General features: G+C 54.7%; 1 protein-coding gene across 4 annotated transcripts in view; it reads left to right on the top strand.

Annotated features, from left to right (window-relative positions):
• RPTOR (regulatory associated protein of MTOR complex 1) overlaps positions 1-20707 on the top strand; it is a 92498-nt gene that overhangs the window by 64789 nt on the left and 7002 nt on the right. For 2 of the 4 annotated variants that reach the window (XM_065035125.1, XM_065035123.1), the window contains 8 exons: positions 99-209; positions 6563-6668; positions 6745-6859; positions 7328-7452; positions 8625-8729; positions 12340-12387; positions 18599-18705; positions 20548-20675. In XM_065035125.1, the coding sequence (XP_064891197.1) occupies positions 99-209; positions 6563-6668; positions 6745-6859; positions 7328-7452; positions 8625-8729; positions 12340-12387; positions 18599-18705; positions 20548-20675 (845 nt within the window). The remainder of the gene's footprint in view (positions 1-98; positions 210-6562; positions 6669-6744; positions 6860-7327; positions 7453-8624; positions 8730-12339; positions 12388-18598; positions 18706-20547; positions 20676-20707) is intronic. The other 2 variants (XM_065035124.1, XM_065035127.1) reach the window with 1 other exon arrangement.

The raw sequence follows: 20707 nt of genomic DNA, 5'->3' as shown, positions 1-20707 counted from the left end.
GGGGATGTGCTGAAGGCAATCTAGTGTTTCTGTGTTTGCATCTTGTCCGTGTGAATGGGAGGGGACGTGAGTTAACATCCTCTTCTCTTTCTGGACAGACCGCGGACGACGCCGATGATGCCGTTGGACACAAGAGTTTCATTTCGGCCACAGTGCAGACGGGGTTCTGTGAATGGAGTGCCAAGTATTTTGCTCAGCCGGTCATGAAGGTAACACGTGGTTGTCTCTGCGTGCTCTCAAGTCGGGTGCTGCAGCTCCTAACAGGCGCCGGTGCCCCGAGCGCAGCCCCGTGCCTTTCCCTGCTCTTTTTCCTTCAGTCTGGGAAGGGAAACGAATGGAGTTGCTTCCATCACGCTGCTCTGGGGAGCTGCACAACCGCTGTGCTTGTGAAGTCAGAAGGAGGAAAATCAGGGGGAGCAGGAGAGTTGGTGACAGTGGAGTGTCACTAGGGAAAGAGCCCAGAGCAACCGCCCTGCACCCCATGGGGCGTGATGGAGAAACTGTGAAAACGAGGAGAGGTCTGGAGTTGGTCTGGACCCACGAGTTTTGCACGTTTGCAGGTTGCGTTGCAGGGTTGTTTCGTTGTAAATGTTGTGCTTGTCTGTAAATGGAACCAGGCTGGGAGCGAGGATGGAGTCCGCTTGGCTCTGTCCTCTAGCGTGGGCCGCGCTGCGTGTTCGGGCACCCCATGTAGCCACCTTTAACTGGGACAGGAACAAGTGGCAGTGACTGGGCGTCCGCACGGGCGCCTGCGGGAACCTTTGGAAGCATCGTCGTTGGTTTTTAAAGTTTAGGAAGCAGAAGTTCTATTATGGCGAAGAAGGAGGCTGGTGATGGTGGATCCGCACTGGGATGGCTTTAGGAGCGAGTGTGTTCTGGTAACTCGGCTTTATGTGAAGCGAGAGCCAGACTGAAGCCTTGTTCTAGGAAAACCCAAAGCAGAGCTCTCCGGAGATGGGCAGAGCTTGGCAGTGGCTGGAAGCAGAAACTCCTCAGTTCCCAGAATCTTTTAGCCAAAGATCAGGTTTCAGTTTTGAGTATGAAATAAAAGCAAGCAATAAATCTCACCTTATTATAAGCAAACACGAAAAGGCACCTTGGGAGTCAGGCAGCCAAACTGTAACAGAACTTTCAGCTTAATTTCTTGGCAGTGTTGCGATTTCTGTGAATAATAACGCAGTCTGTATTAATGCCATTGCCCGACCAATGAAGAAATCGTACGTTTTATCAGCTGTCTCGTGCAACAGTTGCCGCCGAGCCATCCGTCACCTCTCCTTCCCGTCCTTAGGCCCGTTAAACTGTTGGATGGTGAGGTGAGGTGAGGTAGTTGTCCCCACGTTTGAGGACATCACAGAAACTGTTCCATGGCAGCCTGTTCTGTGTAGCTTTGGTTCCCGCAGAGAATCCAGAGGTGAAGCCATTGCTGACGCCTCCTCAGCTGCGGTGACATTCACTTTCCTCCGTATCATTAGCAGAATAACTCATTAGGATGGGCATTGGGCCTGTGGGGCTTGGTTGCTTGCTCAAGCTTTAAACCAGGCTTTTCTCTCACCAAGATGAGTTTTGGTGTCTTGATTCAAGCGCAGAAGCGAGTACAACAGGAGGAGCAGGGTGCTGTTCCCTCTCTTAGTTCTTATTAAAAACATTTGTCTGCTTTCTAAGGAAAGCTGCTCCCGGGGAGGAGGGGTGTCTTTATTAATAAAATAAATCACAGTAGACAGCCGGGCGAAGGCAGTTCCGGGGGTGGATGGGGAGTTCTGGGGGGGTGTTCGGTACTTCATGTGCATAAACCAGAGAAAATTACTTAAGGGGAGGAAAGAAAAAATGTGGAGCATTCCCGTACTAATCCATAGAGACCAGGGAGGGGGAGTCATGGAAACTGGGGCTCCCCTGCACTGCCGCAAGCCCCGGGGTGGGGGCGTCTCATGGTGAGGATGGAGCTGCTGCAGCCCCACAGACACCACGTGTGCAGGAACCATCTGCAGCCCCACAGACACCGCGTGTGCAGGAACCATCTGCACCCCCACAGACACCACGTGTGCAGGAACCATCTACAGCCCCACAGACACCGCGTGTGCAGGAACCATCTGCAGCCCCACAGACACAGTGTGTGCAGGAACCATCTGCAGCCCCACAGACACCACGTGTGCAGGAACCATCTGCAGCCCCACAGACACAGTGTGTGCAGGAACCATCTGCAGCCCCACAGACACCACGTGTGCAGGAACCATCTGCAGCCCCACAGACACCACGTGTGCAGGACCGTCTGCAGCCCCACAGACACCGCGTGTGCAGGAACCATCTGCAGCCCCACAGACACCACGTGTGCAGGAACCATCTGCAGCCCCACAGACACCGCGTGTGCAGGAACCATCTGCAGCCCCACAGACACCGTGTGTGCAGGAACCATCTGCACCCCCACAGACACCACGTGTGCAGCCCCCACAGACACCACGTGTGCAGGAACCGTCTGCACCCCCACAGACACCACGTGTGCAGGAACCATCTACAGCCCCACAGACACCGCGTGTGCAGGAACCATCTGCAGCCCCACAGACACCGCGTGTGCAGGAACCATCTGCAGCCCCACAGACACCACGTGTGCAGCCCCCACAGACACCGCGTGTGCAGGAACCATCTGCACCCCCACAGACACAGTGTGTGCAGGAACCATCTGCACCCCCACAGACACCACGTGTGCAGGAACCATCTACAGCCCCACAGACACCACGTGTGCAGCCCCACAGACACCACGTGTGCAGCCCCACAGACACCACATGTGCAGGAACCATCTGCACCCCCACAGACACCGCGTGTGCAGGAACCATCCGCAGCCCCCCCAGGCACAGCTGCTGGCAGTGTGCGACCGCCTGTGACCGCCTGTGACCGCCTGTGACACCCGTGGTGCTTTTCGTAGTGTCCTGAGTGTTCTTGTTTGGAAATACTCACTGGCTGGGCTCAAGTTTCCTGAGCACAGACTGTCCTCAACAGCAACGTTTTAGGTAAAAATTGAGCAAAGCAAAACCGTGTTTTGTACTAAAACGAGGAAGAGAATTGATTTCCCCATTATGTCTGTACAGCAGCTTTAAAAGGCCACGTAGAGGGTTTCTGCAGAAAAGCGTGCATGCCGTGCTGCGCCGGCGGGAATTCTGTACGGGTGGTGAGAGCGGAGGTGCGTGTGCCGGGACGGGCTCTGCCGTTGCTCGGTCGCTGTTGTGTCACCGGGCAGGCCTGGCCGCCCAGGACCCGCGTGCTGGCTGAGCCGCTGCCGGGTCCGCCGTTCCTGGAGTCGCCGCTCCGCAGCGGCGCGGAGCACACGGCCCTGCCTGCTGGGAGCCGCAGCCTCGCGGGGCAGGCAGGGAGCCAAGTCTGCTGAGAACTGGGGGAAAAGATGACACTGATGTTTAATTCCAACACTTCATTTGGAGATGCTGCCCGCCATCATAAACAGGGAAAGACAAGACAACTGTTCCTGTAATGAATAAACATAAAATGACTGTGAGTGCATCTTAGTCATATTTAATTTATGAATTTAGTTTTGCTTCACAGACCATGCTCTGAGAATGCTTTCACTGGGAAGATTGAGGGATTAATTTCCAGCGTAAATCACTGGCTCAGTTTCAAGCCATCATACCAAATTTGATTTATTGATTATCTAATCAAATGAACGGAGGAAAAAACCACCGCATTGTGAATTCTCACTCTGCCAGGAAAAACAGATACCTGCCCCGGCTCTGAGCTCTCAAACGTCCTTTTCTCTTCCTACGAGCTCTGGTGGCAAACGGCTGCTGCGGGAGCTGCGCTGGCTGTTGGAACCCGTCCCCACTGCCAGGGAGCAGCGTGGGCTCTGCCGGGGCTGGCGGGACACACGGGGGCTGCCGAGCGTCCTGGACCGTGAGAACTGCAGCAGAAGACCCTTCCTGGTAGAGCCCTGCCTTCAGGTCAGCGCCGCTCGGCGCAGCTGCCGCTCCTGGTGGGGCCGCGAGCGCTCCGCGATGGCCGCGCTGCCCGTGACCCGGGGACACCAGGGTCTGTGACGGGAGCGTTCCACTTTCTCATCAGAACCCAGCCTGTTTAGCCAAAGTACACTAATTGCCTGTGTCATACCTAACTAGTACAGAGCATCTCTGCTAGGTTACAGTTATTTGCAACACTTTTTAAGGGTAAGTTGAGCTCAACAGAGTTTATTTCATTAAGGGAATCGATGTTTACTCTCAGCTAACACTTTGGAAGGACCCACAGGGATTGTTCTGCATTATTCTTGCCGTTTTTCTTCTCTCAAAGCTCCATGGCCCTCCCACAGTATTGCAGAATCGTGCAGGTTTCTTTCTCTACAGGCTCAGGCCCCATTACTTTATCTTTTTAATTTCCCTGTTCACCAAATCCCAACCAGCTTCAGTCAGCTTAACGATAACCCGGGGACTGGCGAGCCCAGCGCCTGGACCCGCAGTGGAGCCCTCGAGAAAGCACCTGGTGCTCAGGAGGATATTTTGGGCGTTTTCAGCTGTGATCCCAGCTGGCCCCGGGGAAGCGATCGGACACACGCAGATCCTGGCGGAAGCATCTTCGCAGGAGCTTCCCTCCTGGATTCCAAGGCGATGACAGCCCCGGCTGCAGAGCCCTTGGCACCGGGAGCGCGGGTGGTTGAGTCAACTGTACCAGAGCCAAGACTTCAACATATGCCCTTAGTGTTCTGCTGCAAGGAGCTGGATTTGCATCAGGAAACGATACACGGATGTAACCCTTCAGCACGGCCGTCCTCCGGCCAGCATCCGGGACTGCCTTTTGTTCACATCTTCAGAGGGCAAGGAGGAAGATGAAGGTGATGAACGCGTGACTGTGGAAGCAGAGGCTGCCCCAGAGCACATGGGAAGCTGGAGCTGGTGCTGCCCATCTCTCGCTCTTGGTTTCTGGAGCCGGCACTGTCCGTCTCTCGCTCTTGGTTTCTGGAGCCGGCACTGTCCATCTCTCGCTCTTGGTTTCTGGAGCCGGCACTGCCCATCTCTCGCTCTTGGTTGCTTGCTCTGCCCCTGTTGCCGCCTGCCCTCCCGTTGCAGGTGGCACAGGACACACAGGACACGCAGGACACACCAGCCCCGTGGTCTCCATCTGGTCAGAGTATTCTGTGCTGCAGCCCCTTGCACCGGGTGCCCGTCCAGTCCCTTCTCTGCCCTTGGCCTTTTAGGTCTGTCTTTGATTTATCCCCAGAGAAGGTGCATTATCCTTAAGGTGTAGGTGTTGTCTCTCCGCTCTCAAACCTCCTTTGATGTATTTTATCTTAGGTTTGTTTATTGCTTTACGTTATTGGTCATTTGTCATTGCCTTTCTAATAGATGTTGTATGCTTGAGAAATTGAAATAGTAGTGCTGCTTTTTTTGCCCGGAGGAAAGGCAGAGGGTTGGCTTTCTTATTTATTTTAAAGGAGCGGAAATTCAGCTCCGTAATCGTTGTTTTCCCAGGTACGGTGCATTTTGGAGACAGTATGTGAATCAAGTACTTTCTTCCTCAAGGAAAAAGTGTTTGTGGGGAATGGGGAGGGAGCAAAAGGACTTTGTCTTTTATCTTTCATTTTGGAACAGCCATCGTTTCCTCACTGGAGCAGCCAGATGAGTGTCCTGGAGCGCAGCCCTCCATTGATCCCAGGGGCGTTTCTAGAGCGCCGTTACTAGTCTCAGATAATTTGTTAAGCGTTAAATAGAAGACACGTCATATGTAAGTCCCGTCGGGCAGGAGCTGGAGCGACCCCGACCCGCCGGGTTTCCAGCCGGGGTCCGATGCCGGAACCTGCGGCTGTGGGCTGGGAATAAATACACTAAACCAGATCGGAGCGGCTGTGTCTGCTCCGGGGCCTCCCTCCGGTTTTGGGTGAGGTTGGTAACCAACCACCATGGCACAGGAGCATCGTTTTCTGGCAGCCAGTTCTGGGACAGGAAACTGAAACGGCTGCTGTGACTGGGAAATGTGGTGTTGGTAACTCAAGCATCTCAGGGACCTGAAAATAAAGTAATGCCTTTTTTGGCCTGCAGTCATCTATTAGCAACAAAAGAAAGGTTTTAATGTGTTCTGAGCTTTGTGTCTGTACCAAAGCTGTGTTCTCTCTTTAATCTTGGGATTACTATGTGAAGCTTTTCAGCTGAAAAGTGCTAAGCAGAGTAATCTGTATTGCACAGAAGTCGGACTCGTGTCGCTGTGGGGCCGGGAGCTGCGGTGAGGGGCTGCAGCAGGAGGGTCCTCACCCGGCCCGTGAGGAACAGCGACGGCGGAGCTGGACGTGCACAGCTCTTCAGAAACCCCGTGTCCATCGCTTCAGAGAAACGCCGGTGACTAAACCAAAATATAGGACAGCAAAAGGAAAGAGGCAGAGATTACAGATGATGGGGAAGATTTAGGTCAGAAAGATGCTCAAGTATTTAATAACATAAGGTCCCATGAGCTCCTCCATTTACTAAAGAATTTATGGCTCGGCCTGATGTGTGTGTGTGAGTGTGTGTGTCGCAAGGGTAATTCTGGACTTCTGATGGTTACCGTTGTTTCCTGTTGTGCATTTGTTGATACCTGACAGATCCCAGAGGAGCACGACCTGGAGAGCCAGATCCGCAAGGAGAGGGAGTGGCGGTTCCTGCGCAACGCCCGCGTCAGGAAGCAAGCGCAGAAGATCATCCAGAAGGGTGAGCGGCCCTCGTGCCCCCGGCAGCTGCCCGGCCCCGCGCTCGGGCAGGACGCTCACCTGTCCAACACCCGCAGGTATTTCCCGGCTGGATGATCAGATCTTCCTCAACAGGAACCCGGGCGTCCCCTCCGTGGTGAAGTTCCACCCGTTCACGCCCTGCATCGCTGTGGCCGACAAGGACAGCATCTGGTGAGGGTCTGCGCGGGTCCCCGTCGTGCAGCACGTGCGGGGAGGCTCAGGGTGACCGCTCAGAGCACAAGCACCGTCGCGGGGCGGCGCTGCCGTACGTGGTTCCTTTCCCCGCTCCCTCCACCGCCCTCTGTCCTGCCCTGTGTCAGGGGTCGGGGCAGAGCCCCTGAGCCCAGGGCCGCAGCTCTGAGCGCTGCACCGAGGCCTTTCCTGCGGGAGGTGCTGGATCCAAGGGCTGCAAGTGCATCCTGACATTTCTAACAGCGACTTACGATTGGGCTTTTATCCTATTTCTTCTGCACAAGGTTGACGTACATTATTAATAAAATGATGCTGAGTACCAAAGGAGAAAAACAAATTGAATTGGTATCCAGTGTATATAATTTTTCCTTTCACTGTGATGTGTAGATCTCTTTCATAGCTTGCGCAGAGAACCAGGGACTGACATGGTATTTTTTCCTCCCGCAGTTTTTGGGACTGGGAGAAAGGGGAAAAGCTGGACTATTTCCACAACGGGAACCCTCGGTACACCAGGATCACGGCGATGGAGTACCTGAACGGGCAGGACTGCTCCTTGCTGCTCACCGCCACAGGTACGGAGCGGACGTTCCCCCCGCGGGGGCTCTGGCAGGATTGCAGCCCGTGCAGCGGTGCTGGGCTCCGGCGCCGCCCGCCCGCGCTGTCCCTCCCCTGCGCCCAGCCTGGGGACATCGCCACGTCAAAGCTGAGACTTGTTTCTGGCAGTACCGAAATATCTTAACTGCTTAAGTAAGTGCTGCAAAGGTTTTCAAATGACTGACAAATCAAACGCTCATGAAACTATTTCCAATCACAGCTCTGTTACATCGTTCTGAATTTTTATCTGTCGTTGCAAGTTCGTGGTAACCTCCTCCGTACAATACCTGTCCAGAGCTGAAAAGGCAATTGTGCTGCAAACAAAGGAGAAGAGAGCAGATTGTGTTAGTTCTGCTGGGAGTCTGGAGCGGGCAGGGCTCACCTGAGCCCCCAACTCCTCGCACAGTCGAGAGTTTCTCTCCAGCCCGCGTGTCTCGCCCAGGGCAGCAGTTCTCTGGAGTGCCCTGTTGCATCATGTAGCATGAAGAGCTCTTTCCCATTCATCGGTTTGTAAAGCTGTGAGCAAGATCTGCTTCTCTCCCAAGGAACCATTCTAAACCTGTCAGTCTAAGTGTTTTCAACAGCTTTTCAAACTTGGTGCTGAAATGTACAGGTTGGGTATAATTAAGAGAGGTGGGAGAGGAGCTGAGAGGGCCTTCAGGACATTTTCCTTTCAGTGTATTGATTCTTAGCACAAAAGTTCCACAGATGGGGAACAAATTGAAAAAATACAGGATGTTCTTGAAAGATTTGCTGCTGATAGGCTGGGCTTTGATTCAGCTGCTTCTGCGGGGTTGTATTTTGTATTTAGTAGGGTACTTTTGTGGCTCTTGGCACCAACAGCAAGGAGGACAGAGACGAATCCCAGGGAAAATGAATGGGTAGAAGAAATGGAGCGACATCTAATGTCAGGTGTTATTCAAGGGAAGGAGAAAAGCTCTTGCAAACAGTTCCCAGTAGAACAATGCTTTAGTTTTTATGGATGTAAGATTAGAGAGGAAAAACAACTCTAATAAAAAGGCTTAAGTTCAGGTGACACTCTCAGTTTTGGAGTTTGTATGAGTACAGTCCTGCTTCTCTTCCCCTCGGTTGTGCACAAGTCCAGCAGCAGTGACGTTGCGTTGTGTTCTCTCTTTCTGTGCTCGCCAAGACGATGGTGCCATCAGAGTGTGGAAGAACTTTGCAGACCTGGAGAAGAACCCGGAGATGGTGACGGCCTGGCAGGGGCTGTCGGACATGCTGCCGACTACGCGAGGTGGGTCCCCGCTGCGCTGCAGGGGTGGGCGCTGTGAAAATAACTCGTGATGGTGCAGTCTTTTCTAGAGATGGGGAGAGTAAAGTGGGTTTCTCAACCTCGGCCATCCGTAAAACCCTTGTTCCACAGTTCCTTCTGGAATGGCCGTGGTGAGGAATTCCTTTTCCAGTTCTCACCAAACAAAGCAACAAAAGCCCAAGAGCAGCCTCGCACACTGCAGAGCACCCAGAGCCGGCTCGCACTGTGGACGGAGGGCACAGAGTCCTTGTCATTGCAGGCTCCCCACCCCAACCCTCCTCTCGCCCATGTTCCGGGAGAGAGCTGCAGAACACGGGTGGCACTGGGCGCTGCCCGGCCCTGCTGACCCCTTCTTCCCTTCGCCGGGCCAGGGCTCTGCATTGCCTCTTTCCTTCGGAGGGGCTGCTCGGGCTCTGCACAGCTTTGCATGGTGCTCCTGGGACCTCCTGTAGACTCAGCTCGAATATGGGCAATTATTCTTCGCTGTTTATTGTGGGCCAGGAGGTGGCAAGAGAATACGTGATCTAAATCTGACGCGGGCAGAAGGAGAGCACAGTTAGAGAGTGACCTGCCTGGGATATTAGAAAAGCTGGATAGAGAGAGCTGTGAAAAGGGGCGCTGGCATCCAGCCACACAGCGCAGAACTGGAGAGCGGTCTGAGTGACCCTGGAGCCTGGTTGAGGACATTAGAGGAGGTGAACATCTCATCCTTCCAAGGCCCAGTAATGTCCTCCTGGTGTAATGGGGGTTCTCTGTCACTTGAATATTTTTAATCAAGGCTGCAGGATCATCTGAGGTGCGTGGTTCAATCAGCACTGGGGGCATTGCTGCGGGAGTTGCTGGGCGAGGCTCCCGGCGCTCGCAGCGCAGGTCAGATGAGACGACCGTCATCATTCACCGTGACCTTAAGATCTGACAGTTCTCATTTCGGAGCCGGGCGGTTCATCACAGGAGCCTGACACAGCTCTTTTAGCTATTCATTGGATTTCACCAGTGCTGCCTTGTTGAGCTCACATCTGTTATGTTTCCCTCAACGCCTCCTGGTTCATCTCTGGTGTTTTAGGAAAAGGACCCGTGTTTGAGGTGGCTTCAGGCTCGGTGCCTTGCTGCGACATGGGCACAAAACTGATTATAAGCTGCTGGAAGTTTGCAGCATACTGTGAAAATTGCCGTGGTCAAGAGCAGCCCTTTGCAGAGATGTCAGTGAAAGCAGGAGGAGAACAGCGGGAACACGCGTGGTGCTGAAAGGCCTGGCGCTCCTGAGGCGGAAGGTGCCCAGTCGTCGTCTCAAGGTGCCCTTCGCAGCCTCATTCGGTTGGCCTGCATTTCTTTCTCGTCAACACCAGCTTTCCCGGAGGGTGCTGGTTGATGTTCACCATCCCTGGATTCGGGATCCTGCTTCCTTGGTGCTGGTGACGGACAAGTGGCCACCGGCTCTGGCTGCGTCGCCAGCGTGGCTGGGGAGGACGCTGGCAGCGCCCGGGCTCCTTCCATCGTCCTGCCGCATGTTCCACGGGCGCTTTCCCCAGGCACAGCGCCTGCTGGCCGTGCCTGACTGTACAGGCCCTTATGCAGAGGAGATCGCTAGCGTCAGTGTTTGACATTGCGGAACAGGCGAAGAGCTGAGGCAAGAGCTGAAACAGCTGAATGGTTACACTTGCCAAAACACGAGTGCTGAAACTTTTCAGTCTGTTCTCTTTTATATTATGGTTTTTTGCCCTTTCCCTTATGCCCTTAGGAAGTCTGAGTCCTGTTTTCTTTGCCTTCCACCCTTGGAGCAATAGAATTAGCTTCAGAAAAAGAGAAGGACAGATTCCTTTGTGGAGAGAGAAATAAATGTAGTCACTTCAAAAGAGCTATGTGGATCAGGGCCCCCTGGAGTTGAGGCGCTCGTGAACGGTCTCTCTTGCTGCCAGGACTGGAGTTGTGGTCCAGCGCTGGCTCATTAAACTGAAGGTGCATCGTGAAGCTGCAGAGCTCAGGAGTTTCTCTGGAGTTTGTTGGATCCTGCTATTGATTTACTCCTCTCCTCTCCCACCCATTTCCGCCATGTCACACTAAACTCTGAATTTAGTAGTCTTCTGGACAGCAACCAGAATACTGACTTTTCAGACAGTTTTCCTGCTTATAGAAGGAGAGAGGAATATGTGGTACCCGACTACATCCTTTGGAAGCTTGAGGAGCATCCCTGGGCTGTCAGAGCAATGGGAGGTCAACAAGGAGCCGCTCGGGGGCTGCCTGGGAGGGCGAGCAGAGCAGAGCGAGGACAGAACTCCAGCGCACGCTGCGGGACGGACTCGTGTGTGTTGTGCAGCGCGAGGGGAGAAACGAGCTGCCAGAGCCGGGTTAGTGAACACCCGTGCGGGGATGTGCCGCGCAGGAGCAGCTTCGGCCCGTTCATCGTGCTGACTTGAGGCTCAGCGTACGTGAATCTTAATTCAAACACTGGCAAACTACCATATGGGCCTCCTCTTTTTTCCAGTGTAAGATCTGTTGATCTTGATCTTGTTTAGATCTGCGCTCACAATGTGTCTTTCAGTCAAAATCGGGGTTTTTAAAGAACCATCGGTACCAAGGGCTCTAGTGTAAGGCGGGAACTGGGAGTCCCCAGCATGGGAGACGGAGCGGGATGGGAAAAGGCAAAACGCCGGCGGTTAATGGCCCAGGGGCTGTGGGGGGTGCAGTGTGAGCTGGCAGGGTCCACAGGGACCTTCGCCCGCGTCCGCACCGCAGCCGGCTTGGAGCGCTGCGTTTGCGTGGCCGGGCCGCGTGGATCTCGGGCTGGCTCTGTTACCCAGTGGCCACACTCGTGCTTCTGAACGGATCTGCCATGCTTTGTGTTGTTTCTTTGTGCCAAACAAGCCACAACCCCTGGAATTGGGGAAAAAGCAGCAGTGTAACCAGTCCAGGAGAAGCAGCACATCGCTCCCAAAGGGCTGCAGGGCTCAGCCAGCTCTCTCCTGAACACCTGCAGCTCCTTGGACAGGATTTTCCAGGGTCGCCCAAGGAGCCTCTCGGCACCCCGTGTGCTGCCGTCCTCTCTTTCTGCCCGGGGGTTCGCAGCAGCTGGAAACGAGTCTGTCGGAGGCTGACTTCCCGTGCTCGAATGAGCACCCGTGGACAGTTTGCGCCATGGGTGCTGTCGGTGTGGGGCAGAGGAGCCCCGGACCGCGGCACTCGCTGCGCGGAGCCCAGACCTGCCGGGCAGAGGCCTCGCGGTCTGCGCTTGGCTGGGTTTGTACAGCTGCCATCCGTCATTTGGATCCCTGTCTGTCACTTCAGGACAGGGAGCAGATCATGCAGAGGATGGTCTCCTTGTTCGAGAAGAAATGTCAAATTTGTGCTGCTGTCAGCCAGAACGCTCCTGTCACACACGACAAGTGCCACCGCTGATGGCTTCCCGGGAACGCCGCGGTTCAACTGGCGCGGGCGCTCTGGATGGAGCCGTGTGCTGCTCCTGGGCTCCTGCTTCTCTTTTGTGTTCGTGCCTTTAATTTGAGTTGCTTTTTCTAATCCTTTTTTAAGGTTTATTTTTGCTCTGCCTGACCAACTTATGCTTAGCATCAAGCCCTTAATCCCTGTCTTCTCACAGGTCTGGCCCGAAGGGTTTCAATCTATCTTGACAGAAGTAAGCAGGGAGGTGAGTGCTCTCTTTCCTCTTACCTACGATCAGCCGGGTGGGAAGGAGCTCCGCGTCGGCCTCCGGGTTGGTCGGCTGGTTGGTTGGCTGGTTTTTGGCATTGTTTGAATGACTGCTGGGTCCTCGTGGTTCCCGGAAGCTTTGCTGCTCCTCCCTGCCCCGTTCCTCGCCCCGTGTGCCTGCGCTCGCCGGGCCGGCGGAGCCCGCGCTGGGAAAGGGGCGACTGTGTGTCGAGCCCGGAGGCGCCGCAGGGCGTGCAGCTCTGGGGAGGCACCAGTCTCTCCTTTCCAGGAAAATTCCAAAGCATCCCTAGAAAAAAGGGTTTGACTGGCAGGTTCTGAATGCGAACCACCGCTAGGCTAATGTGGATTTGGCTGGGGTTTATTTGTGATACGCTTTTGCTGTAAACAGCATGTGCAAAGGAGAAGCTGACGAATCTTTCCCGGGAGGCCTAGAATCATGGACTTTTGGCAAGGCTGTGCCTAATAAACGTTACAAATTTTGTTGTTTCACGCGGCAGGAAGGTAGATGAGCTCCCCAGCCGCCGTCCCCGCAGCCGGGACTGCGCGGTGCCTGCCCGGGAGCCCGCGGCTGCTGCGCCAGGGCACGGCTGCTCTGTGCGCGGCCGGGGCGCTGCCGGTGACGTTCTCATCCGGGGTCGCTCATCAGTGATGAATATTTGCTGACTGATAAGAGCTGAGTGTGTCTGTAATGATTAAGAAGCTGGTGATTGCAGTGGTGTGTGATTCAGAGCTCTGTAGCTTGAGGTCTTTGCAGATCTCTCATTAGTGTTCAGAGGCAGAGCACTGGGACAGAAGTGAGCGAAGCTGACGAGCTGCTGCCTGGCTCCGCACTTCACTCCAAACTCCCCTGGCAAGCGGGAAGGCTGAAGTGAGCAAGACTTGGCTGGGGGGAATTCCCTGCTCAGGAAAACGGACAGTTCAAGGGAACGCCAACCACTCCGTGCTGGATCAATAACCAATAATCAGTACCGCTGGTGCCGCGCAATCGCACGCTGTCCCAAGCACACGCGTAACTGGGAATCAATAAAGAGCCCTCGCCAGTGTTTTCTGGCAAAAATCGCAGCAAAAGGATTCCTTCTTTCCCACTGTGAAAAGCTTTAAAAATGTGTGAGATTGGCTGTTTGCTTGACAGAAAAATACATCAGCAATATTTAGATAAAATGTGCTCGTTTTGTCACTAAAGCACGGAAGATCTGTTCTCATTGCCTCGGCTTCCAGGAGCAGCTTTTCCCAGGAGAAAGGGAGGGACAGTCTCTGCACTCAGGTGTGTGGGTGCTGGTTGTGGGCAGGATGGCGGGTCGGTGGGAGATCAGAGAAGCGCTAAGGGCTCCGTGCTCAGGTGGGGTCAGGGAATCCCCAGATTGGGGTGAGCAGAGTCTGCGGGGGGTGGAGGCGGCAGGATGGCGGGACCTGCCCGCCTGGGTCACCTCCCGGCCCCGCAGCTCCCCGGCTGTCCCTGTGTCCCCACGGCATCACCGAGTGTGTTCACGAGACAACGTACGTCTGAGCTGTGCCCCCCCGTCCTGGGGGCTGCCGGTGCTGCTGTGTGAGCAGCCGTCACCCATCATACCTCCAGAAAACTGGTACTGGTGCCAAGCAAGGAAAAGCAAGCACATACTCATCAGTTCCCGGCTTCCTTCCTGCTCTCCTGGGGCTTCCAAAACAGGGTGAAAGACATCAAATTCCTGCCCTGCGGGGAAGCAGGACCTGGCGCCGGGGAGGCGCGCTGCTGGGAGCAGGGCCCGCTCCTCACCGACAGCCACTGGGGAGACCATGGACAGAAACCTCAGAACCACCTTGGGAATAAAAGCAGCTTCCAGAAGGGCCGTTCCGTGGGAGCTGCAGAGCCCTGAGCTGCGAGGAGCCTGGGCAGGGAGGCTCCAACCTGCAAATGGAGCTCGGGAACCCAGCAACCCAAAAACGGAGCCCAGGAACCCAGCAAACCCCAAATGCAGCCCAGGAACCCAGCAAACCCCAGATGCAGCCCAGGAACCCAGCAAACCCCAAATGGAGCCCAGGAACCCAGCAACTCCCAAATGCAGCCCAGGAACCCAGCAACTCCCAAACGGAGCCCAGGAACCCAGCAACTCCCAAACGGAGCCCATGAAGCCAGCAAACCCCAACAGAGCTTGTGCTGGAGAACACGCGGGAGAGGAGAGCGGAGCGGCTCTCCCCACATCTCCCCAGGACTGGTGTTTTGTCCCTTAGGAATAAGAAGTTTGGGAGAAGCACCTTATTTCTGGTCAGATTTTTTTGTGGCAATGAAACCATTGAAGAAGTTGCAGCTCCAGGGGTTTGTGTTCCGTTAATTGCATTCCCAGCGGCACGCCACCCTTCCGCCTTGCTGTGCACAGTCCTCGGCATGAGAGCGGCACTTCTGAAAGAACGTTGTGGAAATCGAGTGGTGGGTGAGGTTACACAGCCCTCCCTCTGCTTCCTGGAAATTAAAGCAGGGATGTGCTTCATCGCTCAGCCAGGGGAGCCCGCGATTAAAAAATCATCAGTCGGAATCCAAGATGCTTTTATATTGTGTTCTTTGTAGGTATTCCTGACTTCATTGAAATGCCGAGTACAGGTTGGCCATGTTCCAATCACGATAAAAGTAAGTGCAGACACTCCAAATGCAGCTGCTTTCAGCACTGGGGTTATTTATTGGAATTTATACAAGGAGCTATCCCATCAAGACAAATATCTGTTGCTCAGGGAGAATCCGGAGGGAACAAGCCATAGAAAGTTACAGCCTCGAGAGCGGCTGTTGGTGCGTGTTCCCTCACGTGTGATCTCACCTCGCACGGAACCGCAAGTGCTTGTGCTAACAGACTCAAAACCGAACCAGACAAAACGCTGAGCACAAACCTTGAGAAGTTTCTTCTTCTGAGCGGTGGAAGATGTGTTGCTCTTCCATAGAATTCTTTATGGGAAAACTGCAATCTTAACTAATGATGCGTTAAAGACGCGTGTTGCTGGGTGTCACCGCTGGCCGGCACCAGCCAGTGTGTTGGTGTCACCGTGTCCCCTGTTCAGGTGTCTGTGAGGAGGGGCTGGGGCTGGGGCTGGACATGGAGGTGGAGATGGAGATGGAGATGGAGGTGGAGGTGGAGGTGGAGGTGGAGATGGAGGTGGAGATGGAGATGGAGATGGAGATGGAGATGGAGATGGAGATGGGGCTGGGCCGGTGGCGCAGCCCGGGCTGTGGCCGCGGTGCCTTCCTGGCAGAATGAGCGCGAGCAGCGTGGCGGTTGCCAACCCCGCGAGCCAGAGCCCCGCAGGTGAGCTGCAGTCTCAGTCGGAACATCCTGCAGAAGGGCCTCTGTTAATTAAAAAGGAAATGGTAGTTAGGATCAGCTCCCATGCTTGCTTCTCATCCCAAAGCACTAGGAATTTGACAGGAACATGAGCCAATGCTGTATCGTTTCCACCATGAAAACATTTGCTCACATGTAGAAATAGTTCAGCTATTTATGTCTGATCTCGTACTGCGAGTGTCCTCTCTGAGCGAACATCTCACCGGCAGGGGAGCCGTCCCTGTTGCACGCTTGGAAACGACTTAAATTTATGTGCAAAGGCTTTTCTCCTTTCAGACACTTTTGAATTGTGGTTTAGCGTTTCCAGGCACACCCTGGGGCCCCCTGTTCCTTCACCCCCTTTGCCAGGGTGGCAGTGGGACCCGTCTCCAGTGCAGGGTGCCAGGAGTTCACCCCGGCTGCGGCGTTTCCGTCACCGCGCTGCTCCTGCCGTTGCGTGGCCGCCCGGTCCGCTCCCCGCGCTGCGGTCGGGAGCAGCAAAAGTGGTATTGCATGTTTTGTTGGGAGAGCAGGAAGCCTGGCGAAGGAAAAGGAAGATCCCTTGTTATGAGACGATCAAAATGCTGCTCTTGCCTCTTCCAGAGAGCAGAGGTTATCGCTTGCATGGGCTCTTTAAGCTGTATAGGAAATGCAGGAGCTGCAGTGGCTGTTTGGAGCCCCGAGCACCATCACCTCCCTGCCCAGCCCCGGCTCTGGCTGCCGCTGCGGCCGAACCTCGTCCTCTCTCCTGGGACACCTCTGCACCATTTCTCACCAAGTGAGAGCCCTCGGGAGCCTCTGCCCGCAGTGGGACTTGCCCTGGCCCTTGAGGTGGCATCGCTGGGTATCCTCAGGGCTTGAATTCCCGATGGACACACCGAGACAACCCAAACCACGCAGTCATTGCGCTCAGCTCTGCCCCTCCACGGAAACCACCTGGGACCGCAGCAGCCTGGGGACTCGTGCTGCCATCAGACTGAGGAAAAACAATTGTCTTCAAACCCGGGGGCTCACTGCAAAATTGGGAGCTTTAAAACTGCCTGAGAGCACCTTGACAGCTTAACTCCTTCATTGACGGTAACGGTGACATCCGTCTCAGCCTGCTGGGTTCGTCTTGTCACACAGGCCGTAAGCAAGGTGACAAATGGAAACACTTGGGTGATGTTTATCATCCGGATCGCTGCCTGCACGTTCGCCTCGGGTCTGTCACAGCCCTCCGAGCTGCCGGGCGCTTGGGAAGAACAATCAGGTTGACTCGCGAGATAAAGATACGAGCTCTCCGCTGAGCCCAGAGGCTGAATTTCCTGCGGTAAGATGATGGACTGTCAATAAATGTCAGTAATCTCCTCAGCGGTATGCAGCAGGACCAGGAAACGGCTTGGATGAGGTGCTTAGGAAGAGATGAGCAAAAAATTGTACCTGGAGCTGTGCAAAACAAGATCAATTCATCATCTTTGAAGAAAAGTGGGTGTTTATAGGATGCCTCTGTTGTTTCCTCCCTGCCTTGTAAAGGTGTTTGGTCTGGTAAAAGGTACTTGTGGCCCTTTGGTGACAAAGCACATGTCAGGGTACGTTTAAATTTCCTGCTGGGGCTAATTCCTTGCAGTAAATGGAGACAAAAGCACATTTGTACCTGCTGGAAGAGCAAGTTGTGGAGCAAAAATGCCGGAGCGTGGCCGGGAGCAGAGCCCGCAGCCCTGGGCGCTGCAGACCCGTCCTGGACCGCGCTGGGCAGGACGATGGAGCTGCCCATGGCACAGCCCGGCCCGGATGTGGGAACAGGCGCGAGCAGCTCGGCTGCTTCCCTGGGGTAGCGCTTGCTTGTGTTTTGATGTGCGAATAATAGTCTCCCTGGAAAACCCGTAGGTTTGGGCTCGATCTGCCTTTGCAGCATGAAAAGCACAAGAGAATCTGTGCGGAGCTCTCTGCTCTAAGCACGGCGCTGCAGCGCTGCGGAGGCGGCACGCAGGTACAGAGAAGTCCCTGCTAATTAAATGCACAAGAATTGTTCCTCAGCGCCTTCCCTGCTGAATCAGGGGTTTCACCGCCAGCTGTTTCCCGAGTCCCGGTGGCTGGTTTGTGCTGGTGCCGGTGTGCTCGGTGCTCAGGACAGTCAGCTTGGTGACATCCTGACACTCGCTCTTCTCTGGAAGTCGCTGTAGCGGCACCATTCAGGAGTTCAGGCCCTCGCCAGCCTGTCTGTAAGCAGGTGCCCATGTCGAGTGTTTTGGGGATAGAACATCTCTTCTAATTCTCTTCCAGCACGGATGGGATGTTTTTCTAAGCTTCACCTCGCAATGTCTGTGCCCTCAAAGGTGAGGAGCAAAAGCTCTCGTAAATGTACTTTAGCTGGTGTACTGCAGAATGTTCCTCTCCTTGTCTGTACTCCTACCAGGCTGCTGAATTCAGTGTCTTGCAGCGCTGACTTTGCTGGTCCGTGTTTAGAAACCTCTCCTTTAGCCACACGTTGCTGTTAGGATGAGGAGCCGTGGTAACCAGAGGGTCTTGCTGCGTGAGATGTCCCAGTGTCGTCTGTGTCAATCGTCATTCAACCCAGTGTTCTCATAAAGGGGTGGATAATTTATTAAGCCTCCCCGGCAGCCCCCGGTAGCTCAGCAGAGTCCCTGGGGCTGCGGTCCCATCCGGAGCAGCGTCCGACCCCGGCTTTGCTGAGCGCGTAAGCCAGCCCAGGGCTCAAAGACAGAGTTTGGACTCGAATCCGGGACCAGCTAATTTGATCCCATTTGTAGAACGTATGAATGTGTGTGTGTGTCATTTTAAATTTCCTCTAGTGACGATAATTTCTGTAGCATGGGGTCATGAAAGCCGGTGTTCTAATTAGTGCAGCTCTGCCTGTGCCGATGCGGAGATTAATTCGCACGTCCTGCCTGTGTTTTATCTCAGGAGCAGGAATGGTGGTTGACTGGGAACAAGAAACCGGGCTCCTGATGACATCGGGAGACGTGAGGATAATCCGCATCTGGGACACAGATCGGGAGATGAAAGTCCAGGTAACGTCTGCGTGTTTGTCCCATTCACCTTCTCCCTCCGGACCACGTCCCATGTTCCAGTGCCCAGCTCAGCCTCCCCTGGCACAACCTGGGGCCGTTTCCTCTCGTCCTGTTGCCTGTTCCTTTAGGGAAGAGTCCAGCCCCTCCATGCTGCAGGTCTCCATGTCAATTGTAGTCAAATAAACGCTTCTCAGGAATTGCAAGGAGAAGCAGCTGGTCTGTGAGAGGAGTCACCACGCTGGAGGAAAGAGCAAGACTAGTTTTCAAAGCTTCTAGAAATTAATTACCCCTGAATGAACGTTAATTGCGACACTTTGACCCTGCAATGCAGGATAATTAAGCCTATCTTAATCTTAATTACTTTCACATATTATTTTTTCTATGTAAATCAGGGAACAGCAAAATCTAGGAGGTGAAAATCTTTTAAACGATGATGATTAATGATTGCGCTGAAAGTATCTAAAAGCATGTTGTTTATTCCTTAATTGCAAATATTGGTTGTGTTCAATTCAAGTGATGGAAACTTCCTGACTCGGTGGCTCGGGAGCAGCAGAATGCAGCATGGAGCGCCGTGCGGTCCCGGTGCCCGCGGTGCCGCTGCTCCGAACCACAGTCCCTGTGCCTGCAGTGCCACCGCTCCAAACCACGGTCCCTGTGCCTGCGGTGCCACCGCTCCAACCCACGGTCCCGGTGCCTGCGGTGCCACCGCTCCAACCCACGGTCCCGGTGCCTGCGGTGCCACCGCTCCGACCCACGGTCCCGGTGCCTGCAGTGCCGCTGCTCCAACCCACGGTCCCGGTGCCTGCGGTGCCACCGCTCCGACCCATGGTCCCTGTGCCTGCGGTGCCACCGCTCTGACCCACGGTCCCGGTGCCTGCGGTGCCACCGCTCTGACCCACAGTCCCGGTGCCTGTGGTGCCACCGCTCCGAACCGCGGCCCCCCTGGGGGAGCAGCACCTTCACTCCCACTCTGCTGCCGGGTCCTGCTCCAAAGGATCCCACGGGGCTGCGAAAGGGGAGCGTGCACAAAAATAGCGCTGAGCTGTGGAATTACCTAATGCAGCTCAAACGTGCCTCCTCATTGTTACCCCACTTTTTCAGTGCTGCTTAGTTTTTACCTGTTTTAATTGAAAATGTTTTTCTTCATAACGGGCGTAGACCTTTTCCAAGCAATTCTTTTCCTTATAGCAAGTAAAAAGGGGGAAAGTAGCATTAGAGTGTCCGTTTGGTTTTGTGTGTGGTTCTATGTACGTCAGTGTGAGTTTCTGCTTTCTGCAGGTTTATTTGTCTTGGATGACTATTCTCCAAATACAAACCATCCCTCCTGCCATCCCAATGGCATTTACGACTTCTAGACAGCAAAGATGGCTTATGGAGAAATAACACCCCTGGCCTTTTCTTTTAACTAATTAGATGTTCTTAGCAGAGAATAGTTTTAACTCCTCCTTCCCAAAACAGACTTTGCCTCCTGTTGGGTTTGTAAAGCTGAATGGTTTGCAAAAGCTGGTTTTGCTGGAACTGCTCCTCTGGGCCGGGCTCTTTGGGTTGAACTGTGGGACTGGTGGCTCAGACACAGTGACCGCCGGCCCCAGGTCCCCACCCCGCGTTTCTGGTCACGTCCAGAGAGCCTGATGCTAAACCTCCCCCGCCGCCGTGTCCTAGTGACCGGCAGAAACCTCGGGTGAGTTTGGAGAGGTGGGGAGAGGAAGAGCAGGAGGACACGGGGTCCGTCCGGTTTCGGACCTTGGCTGCGGTGACCTGGAGACACATGCTGGTCCCAGCTGGGTTGCTGTGTGCTTTGTGCCCTGGTCCCAGCTGGGTTGCTGTGTGCTTTGTCCCCAGGACATCCCCACCGGCGCTGACAGCTGCGTCACCAGCCTGTCCTGCGACTCCCACCGCTCGTTGATTGTGGCGGGGCTGGGCGACGGCTCCATCCGCGTGTTCGACCGGAGGATGGCCCTGAGCGAATGGTAACTCCCCGGCCCGCTGCCATCTCCCCTTC

This window comes from Columba livia, chromosome 18, assembly GCF_036013475.1.
Source record: "Columba livia isolate bColLiv1 breed racing homer chromosome 18, bColLiv1.pat.W.v2, whole genome shotgun sequence".
NCBI lineage: Eukaryota > Metazoa > Chordata > Aves > Columbiformes > Columbidae > Columba > Columba livia.
Note: the sequence above shows the minus strand (reverse complement) of the source record. Positions and strands in the feature narration are given on the sequence as shown.